The 18,939-nt window shown below is 46.2% G+C and overlaps 1 protein-coding gene across 3 annotated transcripts in view; it reads left to right on the plus strand.

Moving 5' to 3' along the window:
- The window catches only part of TARS2 (threonyl-tRNA synthetase 2, mitochondrial), a 76,934-nt gene that overhangs the window by 15,602 nt on the left and 42,393 nt on the right, over positions 1-18,939 (plus strand). Inside the window, exons 1-4 of one of the 3 annotated variants that reach the window (XM_073567225.1) lie at positions 14,034-14,052; positions 16,835-16,939; positions 17,902-18,092; positions 18,168-18,291. In XM_073567225.1, the coding sequence (XP_073423326.1) occupies positions 16,898-16,939; positions 17,902-18,092; positions 18,168-18,291 (357 nt within the window). In that variant the 5' untranslated portion in view covers positions 14,034-14,052; positions 16,835-16,897. Of the gene's footprint in view, positions 1-14,033; positions 14,053-15,945; positions 16,165-16,834; positions 16,940-17,901; positions 18,093-18,167; positions 18,292-18,939 lie in introns of those variants that run through there. The other 2 variants (XM_073567223.1, XM_073567224.1) reach the window with 2 other exon arrangements.

Raw genomic sequence — 18,939 nt, forward strand, 5'->3', positions numbered from 1 at the left:
AAAGACATGTCAATGTCATGGCCTGCAAATAGTCCGGATCTCAATCCAAATGAAAATCTTTGGAAGTTGAAGAAAATGGTCCATGACCAGGCTCCAACCTGCAAAGCTAATCTGGCGACAGCAATCAGAGAAAGTTGGAGCCAGATTGATGATGAGTACTGTGACACTCATTAAGTCCATGCCTCAGAGACTGCAAGCTGTTAGAAAAGCCAGAGGTGGTGCAACAAAATACTAGTGATGTGTTGGAGTGTTTTTTGTTGGTTTGTTTTTCATAATTCCATAATTTTTTCCCTCAGAATTGAGTGATTCTATAATTTTTCCCTTTGCTTAGTTTAAAAAAGTAACCATTACTGACTACCACATTTTTTTGTTCTTGATTTTCTTTTAGTGTTTCTTAAAGCCAGAAAGTTGCCATTTGAATTGTCTTTTAGTTTTGTGCCATGTCTGTGATCTGCTTTTTTTCTACAAAATTAAACAACTGAACATCCTAAAAGGCCGGTGATTCCATCATTTTTGCCAGTGGTTGTAGAATGGAAGTCCAAACTGTTTCCAGAAATACCCCTTTAAGTATAGATTATCAGGGTGGTCTAAGAAGCTTGGCGGCCTACAGCTACATTGTCTCATTTGAAAATCCCTTTTATGTGCTTTAAATCTCTGAACAATGATGTGACCAGAAGGTGCTGCATTTACCATATTTTGTTTAGGACCAATTGTTTCATTTCATTGACAAACATTTTTTAGAACTTTCCTAATAGCCTTGATTTAGAAACCTTGTTTTGTGTATACAGTTCCTATGCAGAACTATGTGTCTCCATGGTAACGGAACACAAACATCCTGTGCCGTTTGCTCTGATCCTACAGTCACATTTTCCTCTTGACTTTATTCCTCTCACATACATTTGGATATTGGCAAGAAGCAGCAAACAAATAGCTGGAAGAATGACTAAACAGGTTTGTAGGCTGTTACCATGGAGACACACAGCTCTATATCAGGACTGTAGACCTAAAATTGTTGGAAATGACTGTATTTTCAAGTTTTTTTTTTTTTTTTCCCGTTCAAAATCTATCTTTAATATTTAATATGAAAATACCCATATTGGCACAAAACAAAAGCCAGTGAGTAATAAAACAGTACACAAGATTTCCCCAATCTGGAAATCAGAGAGTGATGGGAAGAATGACAGGTCTGTAGGATCTTACCCTTGTGACGCTCCCAGCTTGAGCTGCGGAGGTTGGCATCCTAGGGTCCCGACAGTGGCGCCCCCACTCGTCTGCTCACCCTACTAATCCCTTATCTGTCTGCTATTCACTCTATACTGTGCCGCTCACACAATGGTGGTATATATGATAAACTAAGGGTGGGTGTCTTGCCCCACTGCTGTCCCCTACCTCCCATCAGAGGCTGGCACCCTAAGGTCATGATATTGGCCCCTCACTCCGACTCTCCCTAGTAATCCCTTACTTGTCTAATAACAGTTACGCCAAAATACTAATTCTAACCTGATTGTTCAAAATGACCATGACATCCCGGAACAGTCCTCCGATATCGTTCCTTCATGTGGCATTGGGTGCTTCTCTGAATCTCTGCATCCAACAGTAACAGCATAAATGAGGCACTAATATCCCAAACAAGATCTAAAGAGATCTACCTGTGTAGGCTGAATAGGCTCCTTCATATCATTCCACCAGCGGGGGTAAAGGATTCACTGGTCTGTACACAGGCTGCCCCTCTACGCCTCTCCCCTATTGTGCCAGGTTCATCAGGAGGCCATGTTGAAGGATATTCTCCCATGGACTAGTAAAGTCCTGCTGCAGATGCATCACATCCCTTGTGTCCCACCATCTTTATGTATACCGCTCATGGAGTGAGTAACCTTTCTGTAGAGGGCAACACTCCCTCTTATCCCATAGCTTGTCTTTCCCATTGTGCATGCGTCTGTAATGTCTAGACACTAGAAGATTATTTACTGCACTAAAGGTAATCAGCTGTTATTCCATAGCTTGTCTCAGTCACAAGTTAACCATGACAGAGAGGAGCCAGAAGACTGCAGTGTCTGATTGCTCCTACTCCTGCGCCGAGAAGAAGCACTTCACCTTTTTGAATTGTGTTAATTTCTTTTTGCAGCGCAGGGGTTAATCTGCCATGTTGGGAGGTCTACTCCTTATTCCTTTTATAATCTGTCCTGATTCAAACCCATGTCAGAGATAGCTTGTGCTGCATGGCTGGGAGTATAGTGGTTTCATGAGAAGGAGTTTGGAAGAGTTATCTGTGACTGTTGAGTGGGTTTGTAAGTGTGATAATTCCCTTCCCTCTTACTTTGATTTCTCCCCATCCTCCACTCCCTGGTTAATTCCTCTGTTATATGTGTGTGAAAAGTTGAATGCCTGGTATTTTCAGTTGCCCTTGTTCTTGTTTCCTTGTTCATCTGGTTGGTGTACTGTGGTGCACGGCTGCTCCCCTCTTCCCTGGGTGGGGGAAGGCAACAGATGGAGGGCGAATACAGGAGATAAGGCAAGAATGGTGGTCCCGGGATCTTCACCTTCAGAAGTGTCACGGGATCTTCACCTTCAGAAGTATCCCGGGAAATAGGGCGATCTAGGGTGCCTTCTAATGTTAGGGACAGGGAAAGAGCCCCTGGTCCTCCGTCATCCAACAGCTGAGTTGTGACATTGGCTCTGACGTAACCATTTTTTCTGATCCATTATGGATCCTATCACTGCTCTGACAGGGCAACTGCAGCAGTTCAGTCTGGAGGTAGCAAATCTATGCATTGTTTTGCAGCACCCTCATGCATGTGGTGTAGGAATCATGTCTCAGGTAAACCATAATCGAGCCCAAAATTGCTTTAACTGACAGGTTCGTTGGGGGGCATGATAAGTTTGTTTTCAGAGAGGCCTGTAAACTACTTCAGCTTACGTCCAGTTTCCTCAGGTACAGAAGAGCAAAGTGTGGGGATAGTAATCTTGCACCTTCAGGGGGACCCCCAAGCATGGGCGTTTCCTCTCCCTTCTGACTCTGAGTTGCTTCAGACGGTGGAGGAATTTTTTCTGGCGCTGGATCATATATACAATGACCCCGACTACGTCTCCTTGGCGGAGTCCACACTGCGCAAACTTCAGCAAGGAGACCGGCCGGTGGAGAGAATTGCTCTGAGTTTCTAAGGTGGTCCACAGACACTAAGTGGAATGGCCTTGCATTCTGTAGCCAGTTCTGTGAGGGGCTTATAATAAGGGTGAAGGACGCTTTATCCCTGTATGAGACTCCAGTCTCCCTTGAGGTGGCCATGTCTCTGGCAGTCTGGGTGGATTGCTGTCCTTGCCAGAGACAGGAAGACACTCCTGTATGCGGAAGGTTGGGGCTAAAAAAAAAAAAAAAAAAATCACAACTGGGTCATCTGAGGGAACCCATGCAGTTGGGTGGGCAACTCATTATGGAAAACCGATGCAAAGGGGAGTGTGTTTTTACTGTGGTAAAAATGTGAGCTTTTGTCTGCATTTGTCCTCCCAACCTAACAGCCGCCGGAAAACTAAGAGGCCCTGGTTGCTGGGAGGTTGGCAACCCGGGTGTACTCATCACCTCCGTGGGTAGGGCACATTTTTTTTTTCTGCCAGCTGAGATTCACCTGGGTGAAATTGTTCAGGGCCTCAATCCACATACTCTGTCCAGACCCATACCCATTATTGCCATCGACTCTGCCCCCTTAAAGATAATCTGTCACCTGGTTTTGGTGGGCTATTTAAATGAGGACTGTCCGGTCCGATGGGCAGTGTTTTGGATCTTTGCCGCCTCCTCATCCTTGGCCGCAGTTTTTTCATGAATAGTAGGTGTCCACCATCTTTTTTGCGTGCACTAAGCATTCTTGGCTTGCGCAGTATGCTTTTCCCAACTGCAGGCAAAGCCCGAAAAGCCTTTCTGCGCATGCGCCGGTTAACGAAGCTCCGGAATTATTTTGCTGTGTTTTGGGGCCTAGTTAACCGGCTCGTGTGCAGTAAGGCTTTTCGGCTTTGCCCGCAGTTCAGCAAAGCATACTGCGCGAGCCAAGAATGCTTAGCGCACGCGCAAAGGATGGCGGACACCTATTCATGAAAAATCTGTGGATGGTCAGCCAAGGATGGGGAGCCGACAAAGATCCGAAACACCGCCCATCGGACCGGACAGACCTCATTTAAATAGCCCGCCAAACCATTCCCTTTAAGACAGGCATTTTACTCAAGTCATCCAAGGTTTATGGTCAAAATAACAAAAAAAATGGAGTGCTTGCAGACCTCAAATAATGCTAGAAAATCAAGATCATAATCATTTAGAAACAACAGTACTATTGTTTTATCTCAGGAAGAGTTCAGAAATAAATATTTTGTGGAATAACCATGATTTTTTAATAACTGCTTTTATGCGTCTTAGCATGCTTTCCACCAGTCTTTCACACTGCTTTTGGGTGACCTTATGCCAATCCTGGTACCATAATTTAAGCAGTTCTTTGATGTCTTGTGACTATCCATTTTCGTCTTGATTACATTCCAGAGGTTTTCAATGGGGTTCAGGTCTTGTGATTGGGCTGGCCATGACAAGGATTTGATGTGGTGGTCATTCATCCACACATTGATTGACCTAGCTGTGTGGCATGGCTCATTGTTCTGCTGCAAAAAACTCCGCAGAATTGGGGAACATTGCCTGAGCGGAAGGAATCAACTGTTTTTCCAGGATAACCTTGTATGCGGCTTGATTCATACGTCCTTCGCATAGATTAACCTGCCCAAATCCAGCCTTGCTGAAGCATCTCCAGATCATCACCAATCCTCCACCAAATTTCACAGTTGGTGCAAGACACTGTGGATTGTATGCCTCTCCAGGTCTCCGTCTAACCATTAGATGACTTAAGTTGAAAATTAGGCTCATCAGAGTAGATTATCTTACTCCAGTCATCTATGGTCCAATCCTTATGGTCTTTGGCAAACTTCAGCCTGGCTCTCCTTTGCTTCTCATTGATGAAAGGCTTTTTTCTAGCTTTACATGACTTGAGCCCTGCCTCTAGGAGCCTGTTACGAACTGTTCTTGCCGTGCACTTCACCCCAGCTGCCATTGCTTTTGTAGGTCACTTGATGTCATCCTGCAGTTGCTGAGTGACATTCGAATAAGAAGACGGTCATCCCGGTCAGTGGAGAGTAATTTTCGCCCTCTGCCGGTCTGTAGCTTTGTTGTCCCCAATGTCTGCTGCTTGACCTTGTTGTAATGGACTACCGTCTTAGAAATTTTAAGGATGGAGGCAACTTGACACTCACTGAATCCTTCTGCTAGTAAAGCCAGAATTGAGCTCTTCTTTTCCTCACTCAAGACTCTTCTTTTCAACTCTTTTGGCATGGTTAAGTTATTTTTTTCATTCCTATTACTTTTGGGATATTACTAGCACTTGTTTTTCCATCCAGCTTGTCCTATTGCAAGAGGATTGTGAACACCACAGCAGGGTTTTTTATACTTTCCTTCATTAAATAAGATTTGGTTCAGGTGATCACCTAATCAGAAGCACATCAAGTAGAATTAGGTGTACTCTGGTTGGAATTCAACTGACACTGGAATTGAATGGCTGTCAGACATGTAGAGAAGCTGATTTTTAGAAAACTGCAGTGGTCTCTTAATTTTTGCCAGAGCTGTATATTAAATAGTCATTACAAACAGCGTCATCTATTTCAAGTGTTTATTTCTGTTAATGTTGATGATTATAGCTTACAGCCAATAAAAACCAAAAGTCATTATCTCAGTAAATGAGAATACTTTATAACACGAATTTGAAAAATTTTAAAATCTGACATGTTGCCATACTGAAATGTATGTTCAGTAAATGCACTCAATACTTGGTTGGGGCTCCTTATGCATCAATTACTGCATCAATGCCGCATGGCATGAAGGCGATCAGCCTGTGGAACTGCTGAGGTGTTATGGAAGCCCAGGTTGCTTTGATGGCAGCCTTCAGCTCGTCTGCATTGTTTGGTCTGGTGTCTCTCATCTTTTTGACAATACACCATAGATTCTCTATGGAGTTAAGGTCAGGCGAGTTTGCTGACCAATCAAGCCCAGTGATACTGTTGTTTTTAAAACAGGTATTGGTACTTTTGGCAGTGGGGACAGGTGCCAAGTTCTGCTGGAGAATGAAATTTCCATCTCCAAAAAGCTTGTCGGCAGAGGGAAGCAAGAAGTGTTTTAAAATTTCCTGGTAGACGGCTGTGCTGACTTTGGTCTTGATAAAACACAGTGGACCTACACCAGCAGATGACATGGCTCCTAACACCATCACTGATTGCGGAAACTTCACACTAGACCTCAAGCAGCTTGTATTGTGGCCTCTCCGCTCTTCCTCCAGACTCTGGGACCTTGCTTTCCAAGGTCTAGTGTGAAGTTTCCACAATCAGTGATGGTTTGGGGAGCGATGTCATCTGCTGGAGTAGGTCCACTGTATTTTATCAAGACCAAAGTCAGCGCAGCCATCTACTTCGAAATTTTAAAGCACCTTTAAGCTTCCATCTGCCTACAAGCTTTTTGGAGATGGAAATTTCATTCCCAGCAGGACTTGGCACCCGTCCACACTGCCAATAGTGCAGGTGTAAAAACCACAGTATCGCTGTGCTTGGTTAGCCAGCAAACTCGCCTGACCTTAACCCCATATAGAATCTATGTGGTATTGTGAAGAAGAAAAGAAACGCCGGACCCAACAATGCAGACAAGCTGAAGGCTGCTATCAGTCACCTGGGCTTCCATAACACCTCAGCAGTGCCACAGGCTGATCGCCTTCATGCCATGCTGCATTGATGCAGTAATTGATGCAAAAGGAGCCCCGACCAAGTATTGAGTGCATTTACTGAACATACATTTCAGTAGGCCAACATTTCGGATTTTAAAATCATTTTTTCAAGCTGCTGTTATAAAGTATTCTAATTTACTGAGATAATGACTTTTGGGTTTTCATTGGCTGTAAGCCATAATCATCAACATTAACAGAAATAAACATGTGAAATAGATCACTCTGTTTGTAATGACTCTTTATAATGAGTTTGTATTGAAGAACTGAAATTAACTTTTTGAGGATTATCTAATTTTGTGCGCTTTACCTGTACAGTTGTGGCCAAAAGTATTGACACCCCTGCAATTCTGTCAGATAATACTCAATTTTTTCCTGAAAATGATTGCAATCATAAATTCTTTGGTATTATTATCTTCATTTAATTTGTCTTAAATGAAAAAACACAAAAGATAATGAAGCAAAACATTGATCATTTCACTCAAAACTTCAAAAATGGGCCAGACAAAAGTATTGACACCCTCAGCCTAATATTTGGTTGCACAACCTTTAGCCAAAATAACTGCTTCCGGTAACCATCAATGAGTTTCTTACAATGCTCTGCTGGAATTTTAGACCATTCTTCTTTGGCAAACTGCTCCAGGTCCCTGATATTAGAAGGGTGCCTTCTCCAAACTGCCATTTTTAGATCTCTCCACAGGTGTTCTATGGGATTCAGGTCTGGACTCATTGCTGACCACCTTAGAAGTCTCCAGTGCTTTCTCTCAAACCATTTTCTAGTGCTTTTTGAAGTGTGTTTTGGGTCATTGCCCTGCTGGAAGACCCATGACCTCTGAGGGAGACCCAGCTTTCTCACACTGGGCCCTACATTATGCTGCAAAATTTGTTGGTAGTCTTCATAATACCATGCACACGGTCAAGCAGTCCAGTGCCTGAGGCAGCAAAGCAACCCCAAAACATCAGGGAACCTCCGCCATGTTTGACTGTAGGGACCGTATTTTTTTCTTTGAATGCCTTTTTTTTTTCTCCTGTAAACTCTGTTGATGCCTTTGCCCAAAAAGCTCTACTTTTGTCTCCTCTGACCAGAGAACATTCTTCCAAAATGTTTTCGGCTTTTTCTGGTAAGTTTTGGCAAACATCAGCCTGGCTTTTTTATGTCTCGGGGTAAGAAGTGGGGTCTTCCTGGGTCTCCTACCATACAGTCCCTTTTCATGCAGATGCCGACGGATAGTACGAGTTGACACTGTTGTACCCTCGGACTGCAGGGCAGCTTGAACTTGTTTGGATGTTAGTCGAGGTTCTTTATCCAACATCCGCACAATCTTGCGTTGAAATCTCTTGTCAATTTTTCTTTTCCATCCACATCTAGGAAGTTTGGCCACAGTGCCATGGGATTTAAACTTCTTGATGACACTGCGCACAGTAGACACAGGAACATTCAGGTCTTTAGAGATGGACTTGTAGCCTTGAGATTGCTCATGCTTCCTCACAATTTGGTTTCTCAAGTCCTCAGACAGTTCTTTGGTCTTCTTTCTTTTCTCCCTGCTCAACGTGGTACACACAAGGACACAGGACAGAGGTTGAGTTAACTTTAATCCATGTCAACTGGCTGCAAGTGTGATTTAGTTATTGCCAACACCTGTTAGTTGCCACAGGTAAGTTACAGGTGCTGTTAATTACACAAATTAGAGAAGCATCACATGATTTTTCAAACAGTGCCAATACTTTTTTATGTTTGGTGTGGAATTATATCCAATTTGGCTTTAGGACAATTTTTGTGTTTTTTCATTTAAGACAAATTAAATGAAGATAATAATAACAAAGAATTTGTGTTTGCAATCATTTTCAGGAAGAAACTGAGTATTATCTGACAAAATTGCAGGGGTGTCAATATTTTTGGCCACAACTGTATATGCCAGAGGGTCTGCTCTCACCTGTGGTTCTTGGACTTCCTTGGCTCACTCTGCACAATACTGTAGTAGATTGACAGACTCGAGAGGTGGTAAAGTGGAGTGAGTATTCTCAAGGACACTGCTTGGATACCCGGCTTGCCAGGGTGTATACCCAGTCTGTGTCTAAATCCCTGTCTGACTTCGGGGATGTGTTCTCGGAGCAAGGGTGCTAAGAACTTCCGATCGTCCTTATGATTGCAGCATTGGCATCTTGGCCCCTGGAACAAGATTAAAGAGCAGATAATATAATATCTCTGGTCCAGAGAGGCTGGCCATGAAAGACTACATCACGGAAAGCCTGGCTAAGGGTCATATAAAACCGACCTCATCCCCCATTGCCGTGAGATTCTTTTTTGTAAAGATGAAAAATGGGTTACGCCTATGCCTAGATTTCAGCGAAATCAATCTTGATCACTGTCCATGGGCTGTATCCACTACCCTCTCCTTCCAGACCTCCTTAATCAGATTGTAGGAGCAAAGTGGTTTTCAAAACTGGATCTCGGGGACGTATAATTGCATTCATATTGAAGAGGGAGATGAGTGGAAAACGGTGTTCAATACGCCTGAGTGACACCATGAGAATCTGGTGATGCCATTTGGGTTGATGAACGCACCCGCCGTCTTACAGCACTTTCTAAAGGGGGCTTTACACATAGCAATATCGCTAGCAATACCGCTAAAGCGTCACCGATTTTATAACGCAGCAGCGATATTGCTAGCGATATTGCTATGTGAGATACCGCCGACCGGCTCCCCCGCTGTCTGTCGCTGATTGCGCGAGATCGGCTGGGTCCATTTCTCGTCGGGCGCTTCCTGCTGGCGCCGACGAGCGACGCGTGGACGCGGGCGGAGGACGTCAGGATCGCTGCGTCTGAAAGGTAAGTGCGACCGCTGCTGCATCGCTAGTGAGATCTGCCTGTTTGGCAGCTAGCGACCATTTAGCGATGCACCAGCGATCCTGCCCGGGTCGTATCGTGGTCGGGATCGCTGGTGCATCGCTAAATGTAAAGGGGCGTTAAGTAACATCTTTAGTCACCAGGTAGGCAGATTTTTGGTTATCTATCTAGATCAGTGGTCCCCAACCTTTTTTGCACCAGGGACCGGTTTCAAGCAAGACCATTCTTCCATGGCCCGGCAGGGCGGGGATGGAGGTGTGACAGGGGCGGGGCTTTGGTCATAAGGGGCGGGGCTATGGACGCGGTTGTAGTTTAGCAGTGCATACTTATTTAATTATAACATTTATAATGTGACTCAACTCACCATAGGTTTTGAATGAGTGGGAGCACCTGGCTTGTTTCTCTGTTTCAGTGGGAGTACTGGGCTACTTCTACTGATGACCATCGCTGCTAATGATGATTGGAACCTACAAGGAAATGGAGCATTGAGCACTTAGCATGTACAGTACTCCAGTACAGTTTTTTTCTGATTTATTTTCTAATCAGAAAATGTATGTGTGGTTCCCCCCGTCCTGTCCAGCTCTGTGTGGCTCCCCCTGTTGTATGCATGGCTCTCCTGTCCCATTCTTGTATACATGGCTCTGCTCACATGCTCCCATCCTGTATACATGGCTCCACTCTCCCATCCTGTATACATGGCTCCGCTCCCACTCTCCCATCCTGTATACATGGCTCCGCTCCCACTCTCCATCCCATGTATTTATGGCTCCGCTCCCACTCTCCATCCCATGTATTTATGGCTCCGCTCCCACTCTCCATCCCATGTATTTATGGCTCCGCTCCCACTCTCCATCCCATGTATATATGGCTCCGCTCGGCTCCCCCATCCCCCCCCATCATACTTACCCCTCACGTCGCTGTCGCTGAACTTCCTTCCCGTCGCTGCACGTCCCTGCATCTTGCGGCGCTTCAGTTTCTTCCTGTGTGGAGCGGTCACGTGCTACCGCTCATTAAGGTCCATGAATATGGACGCCACGCCTATGGGAGATGAGTGGCGTCAATATACATGACCTTAAATGAGCGGTAGCATGTGACCGCTCAGCGCTGGATGATGCCGCCGACAGGGACCGCGGCCAGTGGTGTAGCAACTGTTTGTGGCGCCCGGGGCGGTCGAAAAATTTGCTGCCCCTTTTGGTCGTTGATAATCCGGAAGCATCCGAAGAGCACCCATCATTGCCTGCTCCGTCACCCCATCACTCCCATCATTGCCTTCTCCCCATCACTGCCTTCTCCCCATCACTCCCATCATTGCCTGCTCCATCACTCCCATCATTGCCTTCTCCCCATCACTCTCATCATTGCCTGCTCCATCACTCCCTTCTCCCCATCATTGCCTTCTCCATCACCCCATCACTGCTGTCTCTCCATCACTCCCATGATCCCATCAATGCCTTCTCCATCACCCCCATCATGGCCTCCCATCACCCCCTCATGACCTCCCATCACCCCCTCATGGCCTCCCATCACCCCAGGCATCATGGCCTCTTCCCATCACGGTCTTCTCATGTCCCCATCTCCTCCAGGGCCAGGCTAACCTACACAAACACAGACAAACACATACATAACACACACACAGACATATACACACAGACACCACCTCTCTCACCTGTCCGCAGCATTGCCCGCGCTTCCTTGCTCTGACACAGCAGCGGCCGCTGAATGATGACGTCATTCAGCGGCGCGCTCCTCTCTGTGTCAGTCAGACAGGAAGCGCGGGCGGCGGGCAAGAAGCTGGACTGGTCCTTGCAGCTCCGCTCCTACTATTCCCTCTTGAAGGCAGCGGAGCTACTTGGATCGCTCCCTGGCCACTGCTACACATGAGGGCAATCTAGGAATTGCTGTGCGCCACCCCCACACACGTGCCGCCTTTGGCGGACCGCCCCCCCATGCTACGCCACTGACTGCAGCTAGGAGAATCAGCTGCTGCACCGCCCCTGGCTCCCCTTGTGTCCGTGGACCGGCAAGGGCACCGCAGCGGCCCGGTGCTGGGCCGCGGACTGGCGGTTGGGGACCCCTGATCTAGATGACATATTAATTTATTTGCCTGACCTTGAGTCACACCAGGTACATGTCAGGCAGGTCTTACAAATGCTCCAAGACAATAAATTATTTGTCAAACCCGAGAAGTGTAGCCAGTATTGTAGTGGGATCATCCTGAGGATTTGAAGGCATTACAAAGATTTTTAGGGTTCGACAACTACTACCATAAGTTCAAAGGTAGTAGCCAAACCTTTTAAGGATATGTCTAGGAAGGGGACGGACTTCTCTAAGTGGTCCAGTCCTGCCAGGGAGGCATTCGATAACTTGAAGAGGTGTTTTTCTTCTGCACTGATCCTTATACAGCCTCACTTCTCTCAGCCTTTTATCATCGATATTGATGTGTCTGAGGGAGTGGGGGCTTTGTTGTTGCAGGGTGCATCTCCTGGTAAATGGCAACCATATGCATATTTTTAAAAAAACTTGTCTGCTGAGAAAATTATGACATTGGGAACTCATGGCAATCAAGTGGGCCTTTGAAGAGTGATGCCACTTTTTGGAGGGAGTGGTTCACTTGGTTATGGTAATCACGGATCATAAGCATATGGTATACTTGGAATTGGCGAAACGTCTTACACCCTTACAGGCAAGATGGATATTGTTCTTTACAAGGTTTAACTTTTTTGTCATTTATAGGCCGGGGAGCAAAAACATTAAGACTGATGCCTTCTCGTTGTTTTCCTGGGGAAGGAGATAAGTGTGAACCGGTACCTATTCTAGAAAATGGGGTGTTGATGGCGTCTGTATGCTCCAATCTGTAAAGAGGTTGTTGACGCTCAGGGGGACGCCCTTGCTGCCTATCCACTTGGTAAATTATTTGTTCCTGTGAATCTTCATCTAAGAGTCCTTAGTGAACATCACTATTTGGTTTTGGCCGGATATCCTGGTAATAAAGCCACCAGTGATCATCTTAATCGGCGTTTTTGGTGGCCAGGTGCTCATCAGTATGTCCGGGAGTATGTAGCCACCTGCACCGTCTGCACACGTTCTAAGACCTCTCATACTCACCCGTCAGACTCGCCCGTCAGAGACTCTCCAACCGTTGAATATTCCCAGAGTAGACCTTGGACTCGTCAGTTGGTTATCACGGATCTTCCAGTGTCGGCGGGGAATACTGTAATTCTTGTAGTCGCAGATAGATTCATTAAAATGTCTCATTTTATCGCTTTGACAAATCCTTAGCGCAAATTTTCATCAGGGAAATTGTAAAATTATATAGGATCCTGACCAATGGTTCTGCCCAAGGGGAACAGTTTGTTTCCAAATTTTTGAGGGCATTTTGCACCCGTCTGGGGATTCATCTGTCATTTTCTTTAGCATTTCACCCACAGTTTAATGATCAAACTGAACGGGTTAACCAGAATCTGAAGACTTATCTTTGGTGTTTTGTGTCTGAAAACCTACTTACCGTTAGCCGAATTCGCAGTAAATAATCATCATAAATCTACTGGTAAGTCCCCATTTTTCGGGGTGTAAGGGTTCCATCATCAGTTCAGCTCATTTACTAGGAATCGTTCTTCTGGATTACTTGAACGGTTTTCATCTTCTATTACTACCATATGGCAGGGGTTACAAATAATTTGAGGAAGATGGGATACAAATGTAAGTGTGGCTGATCGGAGACGTTTGGTGGGTCCGGAACTGTGTTGGTGACTTGATGTGGCTGTCCTCTAGAAGTTGAAGGTTCCTTCTTGGAATCTGGGTCCCAGGTTCATCAGTCCTTCTAAGATCGTAGCCATCGTCAATCCTGTAGCATTCCGCCTTCCTTTGCTGACTACCTTTAGGATCCATAATGTATTTAATCGATCTCTTCTGAAAAAATACATTGCTTATTCGGTACCAGATTCCATGGGTTCCTCGTAGAAGGGGGGGTACTTTCACGGGGTTACCGCAACAGAGAGGAGTTTAAGTCCGCATTGTCTAATTGCGCCTACTCGAAGAAGAAGCACTTCATTTTAAATGATATTTATTTCTTTTGGCAGTACAGGGGTTAATTGGCCATGTTGGGAGGTCTGGGCTCTCAGCTGAGCTCGGTTAGCCACTCCTATCCCCTATATAATCTGAGTCCTGACTAAAGCCCCCGTTACACACTGCGATATCGCTAGCAATATCGCTGTAAAGTCACCGATTTTGTGACGTATCAGCGATATTGCTAGCGATATCGCTACATGTGATACTTACCTCCGATCGGCTCCCCCGCTGGTTATCGCTGGTAGCGCGAGAAGGTCCTGGATCATTTCTCGTCAGCTTCCTGCTGTGACAACGAGCGACGCGTGGACGCGGGCGGGAGCACGTTAGGATCGCCACGTCTGACAGGTAAGTAACGACCCCCGACCGCTGCTATGTCGCTGGTGAGATCTGCCTGTGTGGCAGCTCACTAGCGACCACTTAGCGATGTACCAGCAATTCATATCGTTGTCGGGATCGCTGGTCAGGATCGCTGGTACATTGCTAAGTGTAACGGTATACACGGTCAGATCTAGCTTAAGCTGCATGGCTGGGAGGATAGTTGTTTAGTGGTTTCATGAGGAGTTATCTGTGATTGTTGCTTAGTTTGTAAGTGTGATAACTCCCTTCGCTCCTCTTACTTTGGTTTTTCCATGTCCTCCGCTCCCCGGTGCATTCCTCTGTTATGTGAGTGAATGTTTGTATGATTGGTATTTTCAGTTACCCTTGGTCATCGGGTTGCTGTACTATGGTGCACAGTAGCACTCCTCTTCCCTGGGTGGGGGAAGAGAACAGACGGAGGGCTGATTCAAGAGATAAGGCAAAGGTGGCGGCCACGGCATCTTCACCTCCAGAAGTATCCTGGGGAATAGGGCAAGCTAGGGCGTCCCCTAGTGTTGGGGACCGGGAAGGAGCCCCTGGGTCCGGGTCACCCAACAGCTGAGTTGTGACAGTCTCCCTCTTCCATTGTGCATTCGTCTGTATTGTCTAGACCTAGGAGGATTATTTCCTGCGCTCAAGGGATTGGCTCTTTTGCTTCTATCTATTGATGTTTGCTTGTTCCCATAAGTATGCATGCGTTCCTAAGCGGACTCGTCTATTCTGCCCCTCTTGATCTTCTCCCCTTTCTATCTGCGTCTGCGCCACCACAGGTTATAACTATTTAACCCCCCATGTGCCTGCACCGCACTAATAATTTCTTCCTGCAGACTGTAGCGGTGTCAGTGTTCCTTACCGCTGCAATTTATACCAATCTGATATCAGCAGATCAGCGGTGTTCTACTTATAAATTTCAGTTTTATAAAAAATGTATTTATTAAACCTGTGGTCGGTGTGTAATACAGAGATCTTTTTTTGGTATTGGATCTTGTTTGCTCGCCAGGGATCCAGCTGTTAGAGCGCTGCTGCTAAGCTGAGCAGTAACTGAAATGTGCTGAGGCTTTATTCACACATCTGCGTGTCGCGGACCAGCCGCGGGTCTCATCAGCAGGTTGTCGAGTCCTGGTCAGGAGGTCCGCGGCTTTTCTGTGACGCACGAATGTGTGGACGGAGCCTTATCATGTAATATAAGATGTGACAAAGCCAGATCTCTGGCTCACCATGGTCATGTAATCCAGGCCTTAGGCCACCATCATATAGATGATCCAGACGCCTCTATTGTCACTACTGTCTTCTGTCCTACTGAATGTAGGGATTTCTCATAGTAATGGCTGCTTTCTTGGGGTTATTGGTGTCCAGTTAGGGTCATCGGTGGGTTTATATACACCCGTTGTTCTTGTTGTTGGGCCTTGGAGCTGTTTTGTGCTGTTTCCCCTATGGATCTGTAGGCGCCATGGGGTTTATGGATCAAAGGAATGTAATACCAGACACGGCCACCAAGCGGCACTGTGTTGTAGGAAAGCAGCCGTGTTTTAACCCTTTGCTGGCCTGGTGTTTTCTGTATTGGCTATTTATAACTTTTGTGTAGTTTAATAAGGCGGATTTTGAAGAAAGTGACAAGACCCAAGTATGTTTTGGTTGATTCAAAATAGTCTGATAGGTTATAAAGTGCTGATCGCTGCTTTTATATTTTTTTGTGTTGTCCTGTCGTACACTTGTCTGATAATGTGCCATCATATCCATAGTGATGATCACTGTAATTGCATAGCATCACCTCCACCATCTGGTGAGCAGAGAGACTTATTTACTCTGCAGCCATTCTAATAATGACACTGGCAAGGAATTGTTACTTGTGCAATTTTCCCAGCTCTGATGTTCTAGGTGTCATGCACACAGTTGGTCACTGGGTGGCAGCAGAGTTCTGGAGTTCCCTGCAGCCAGGAGGCGGGTGTGTGCGTCATGTGACGCACTGTAGGTCACATGACTTTCCTGTGCCACAGGGAGGAGAGTAATGGCGGCGCCCATGTGTGAGCGGAGGACATGAGGCTGGTGTCGCTGCTGAGGAGGGGGGCGCTCCCTGCACCGTGTACGCGGCTCTACAGGGTCTGTGCTGCACCTTAGTGTTTGTCGCGGGGCTGTAGTGACGTCATAAGTGTGTGTATACAGATTATTAATGCAGGTGTTGTGTATAGGAGGGATAACTTCTATACACATACACATTTATATCTAGGATTAAAATATTTATTTTTTTATAACCTTTTTGTTACTTTGTGTTTTCCTGAGATTGATCACGTGTGGTATATACTTTGTGATATGTCAGTGCTGCAGACATTGGGGTTTACAGTCGGCCTATGGCGCGTCTCACCTCGCAGGAGACTGTCAGCGGTGGCTGGGGTCACTGCCATTAGTCAGGTGCCGGCTGTGTAACACATCTCGCACCCCTGGGACTGGTGCCGGCTCCACGCCGTTCACCTGACATAGGAGATGGTGTCATGTCTTCTGTAAAGAAGGGGTTAAAATCACGGAAATATGAAGCCGGTGCTGATCGTGGTTCTATAGAGATCTATGGAGCGCGGTGACTTGTGGGGTCCCTGGTGGGCCGGGCCCTTACTGATGAAGCATGTGTATCCGCAGCCCCAGCTGTCAGCGCTCTAGTGATGGGGCGCCTATACGTATTACACCAACGTTATCTCATGAGAGCCGGCTGCTAATTCTGGGAATACATTTAGATGTTTTGTTTAATTAGATATTTTTTCTGGCTCCTTTTTCTTAGGATTCCTCTGAAGTGACTCCAGGAGGTAGAGTAAAAACATGGAAGCCACATTCTACCGATGTGATGGGTCAGGCGGGGGCACAGAGCGGGCGCGGGTCCCCTGAGGTAATGTGATGGTCTGTAGCCTTCAGTTAGGGGTCATTCTGTCCTTCCATGATGGCTGACCTGTCCTTTAGGAGATAGTATCAGGTTTATCATGAAATCCTAGAATTTGAGTTGGAAGGGACCTCCTGGGCCATCTGATCCAACCCCCTGCTTAAAGCAGGATTCGCTAACCCATCCCAGACAGATGTCTGTCCAGCCTCTGAAGACTTCCATTGAAGGAGAACTCACCACCTCTCTTGGCAGCCTGTTCCATTCACTGATCACCCTGTCAAAAAGTTTTTTTCTAAAATCTAATCTGTATCTTCTCCTTCGTGGGCGTTTGCACCCCTGTCAGCGGTGCTTTCCCATTGGCTCCATCTCTGTACTTCTAGTATCATCCTTTCTTGAGCTTGAATACCAAGTATAACTGCTTCTAAACGTACAGAACTGTGGGGGACATCACACCCACCTGGCCTCTGCGGCCATTCTGAAAGTCGAGCCTCTCTGATATACTGTCGATCTGTCCCAAGCACAGGCTAGTCATTTAACCCCTTTCCACTCCAAGATGAGGTATGTCTACCTAAATCCACTCCATGCACTGCTGGTGCCGGCTGTGTTTATACAGCTAGCACTCTCCGGCGCTAGCGCTGATTATTGTTTTATCACCTTTAATACAGCTGCCTGTAATTGGCATTATCGTGACGCTTCGTCCTTTCACGATCTCATCTGAAAATGTGGAGATTACATGACTGCACACATGTGCTTCCTCTGCTCGGCAGGAGCAGCTCCCTACAGGCACCTTGATAAGTCACCTGATCAGAGACCAGAAGGGCAATATATGTGCTGGCAGGTGGAAGTGATGGGAAAACAGTCTCAGCCTGCTTGCATACAGCAGTTGTGGAAAAGCCACCTCTAGGTTGTGCCTGTTGGACGCCGCTTCTCTGATGCATCCATTGCTGTGCACTCGCATCCCCATTTTTTAGTGTCCCGTCCTCCCGGAGTTCCTTCACCATCGGCTTCGGTACTTTGAGGCTCTGAGGGAACGTTACAAGGCCAAACTTGAAGACCGCATACTGAGCGAGTCCCGTGCCATCAAGATATCGTTACCAGACGGGACGATGGTGAGTGGGGAGTCCTGGAAAACCACCCCTTATGAAGTGGCCGTACAGAGCAGGTGAGTGGACCCGCTTGTGTTCTTGCTCCTCTCTTCAGTCCTCAGGTTGTAGTAATGCCTTTATTCTCTCGGCAGCTCAGGCACCGCACACAGTGTTCTCGCCGCCCGAGTGAACGGTGTCACATTTGATCTAGGCAGACCCCTGGAAGGCGATTCTGAGATTGACTTCCTCACTTTTGATTCCCTTGAAGGACAAGATGTGAGTATACGACCTTTAGACCATACATTCAGATACTGAGTTTTGTCCTTCACCTGCAGGTGTCAGCATTGTGCTGTGTGCTAAGAATTACAACTTCCAGTCTCCTTTTGAACAGCAGTATACTTCTGAATTAAAAGGGCATTCTCATATTCATGAATGGATATTGTCAGACATTGCTTAGAAAAATGAGGAATTTTGTAGTTTACTGCTTTTTAAAATTTTCAGCCCTCTTGAGATATTAACCCTTTTTTTTGTTTTGTTTATGGCTTGTTGCCTAGGAGACCGGCCACTGTTGCCCTATAGCTTTTAAGCACTTGACTGAAGCTTCCCGGGATTACGAGGTTGCAGTACGCTCCAGTGAACCTGGCCAGCTTCATAACTGATTACAAGCTTAATGGAAAAGTGTTTGTAAGCACTGTGCATGTTCTCCTGTCTAGCAGCAGTGGTTGGTGTCCTGGGCCATGAGCTGTGAATGAAAGAAAAGTGTTAATATCTCAAGAAGCACTGGAAAATTTAATAAGCAGGAAATTGCAAAATTGCTTGTAATTAAAAGCACAATCTGGTAATATCCATTCCTCAAGATGAAAAAACCCTTGAAGTGTATGCAGACAGCCTCAGGAATCCCATTCACTAAAATGGGGCTGAGCA

The sequence above is a fragment of the Dendrobates tinctorius genome, unplaced genomic scaffold, assembly GCF_039654945.1.
Source record: "Dendrobates tinctorius isolate UK_male_01 unplaced genomic scaffold, ASM3965494v1 ptg000019l, whole genome shotgun sequence".
In the NCBI taxonomy this organism is placed as follows: domain Eukaryota; kingdom Metazoa; phylum Chordata; class Amphibia; order Anura; family Dendrobatidae; genus Dendrobates; species Dendrobates tinctorius.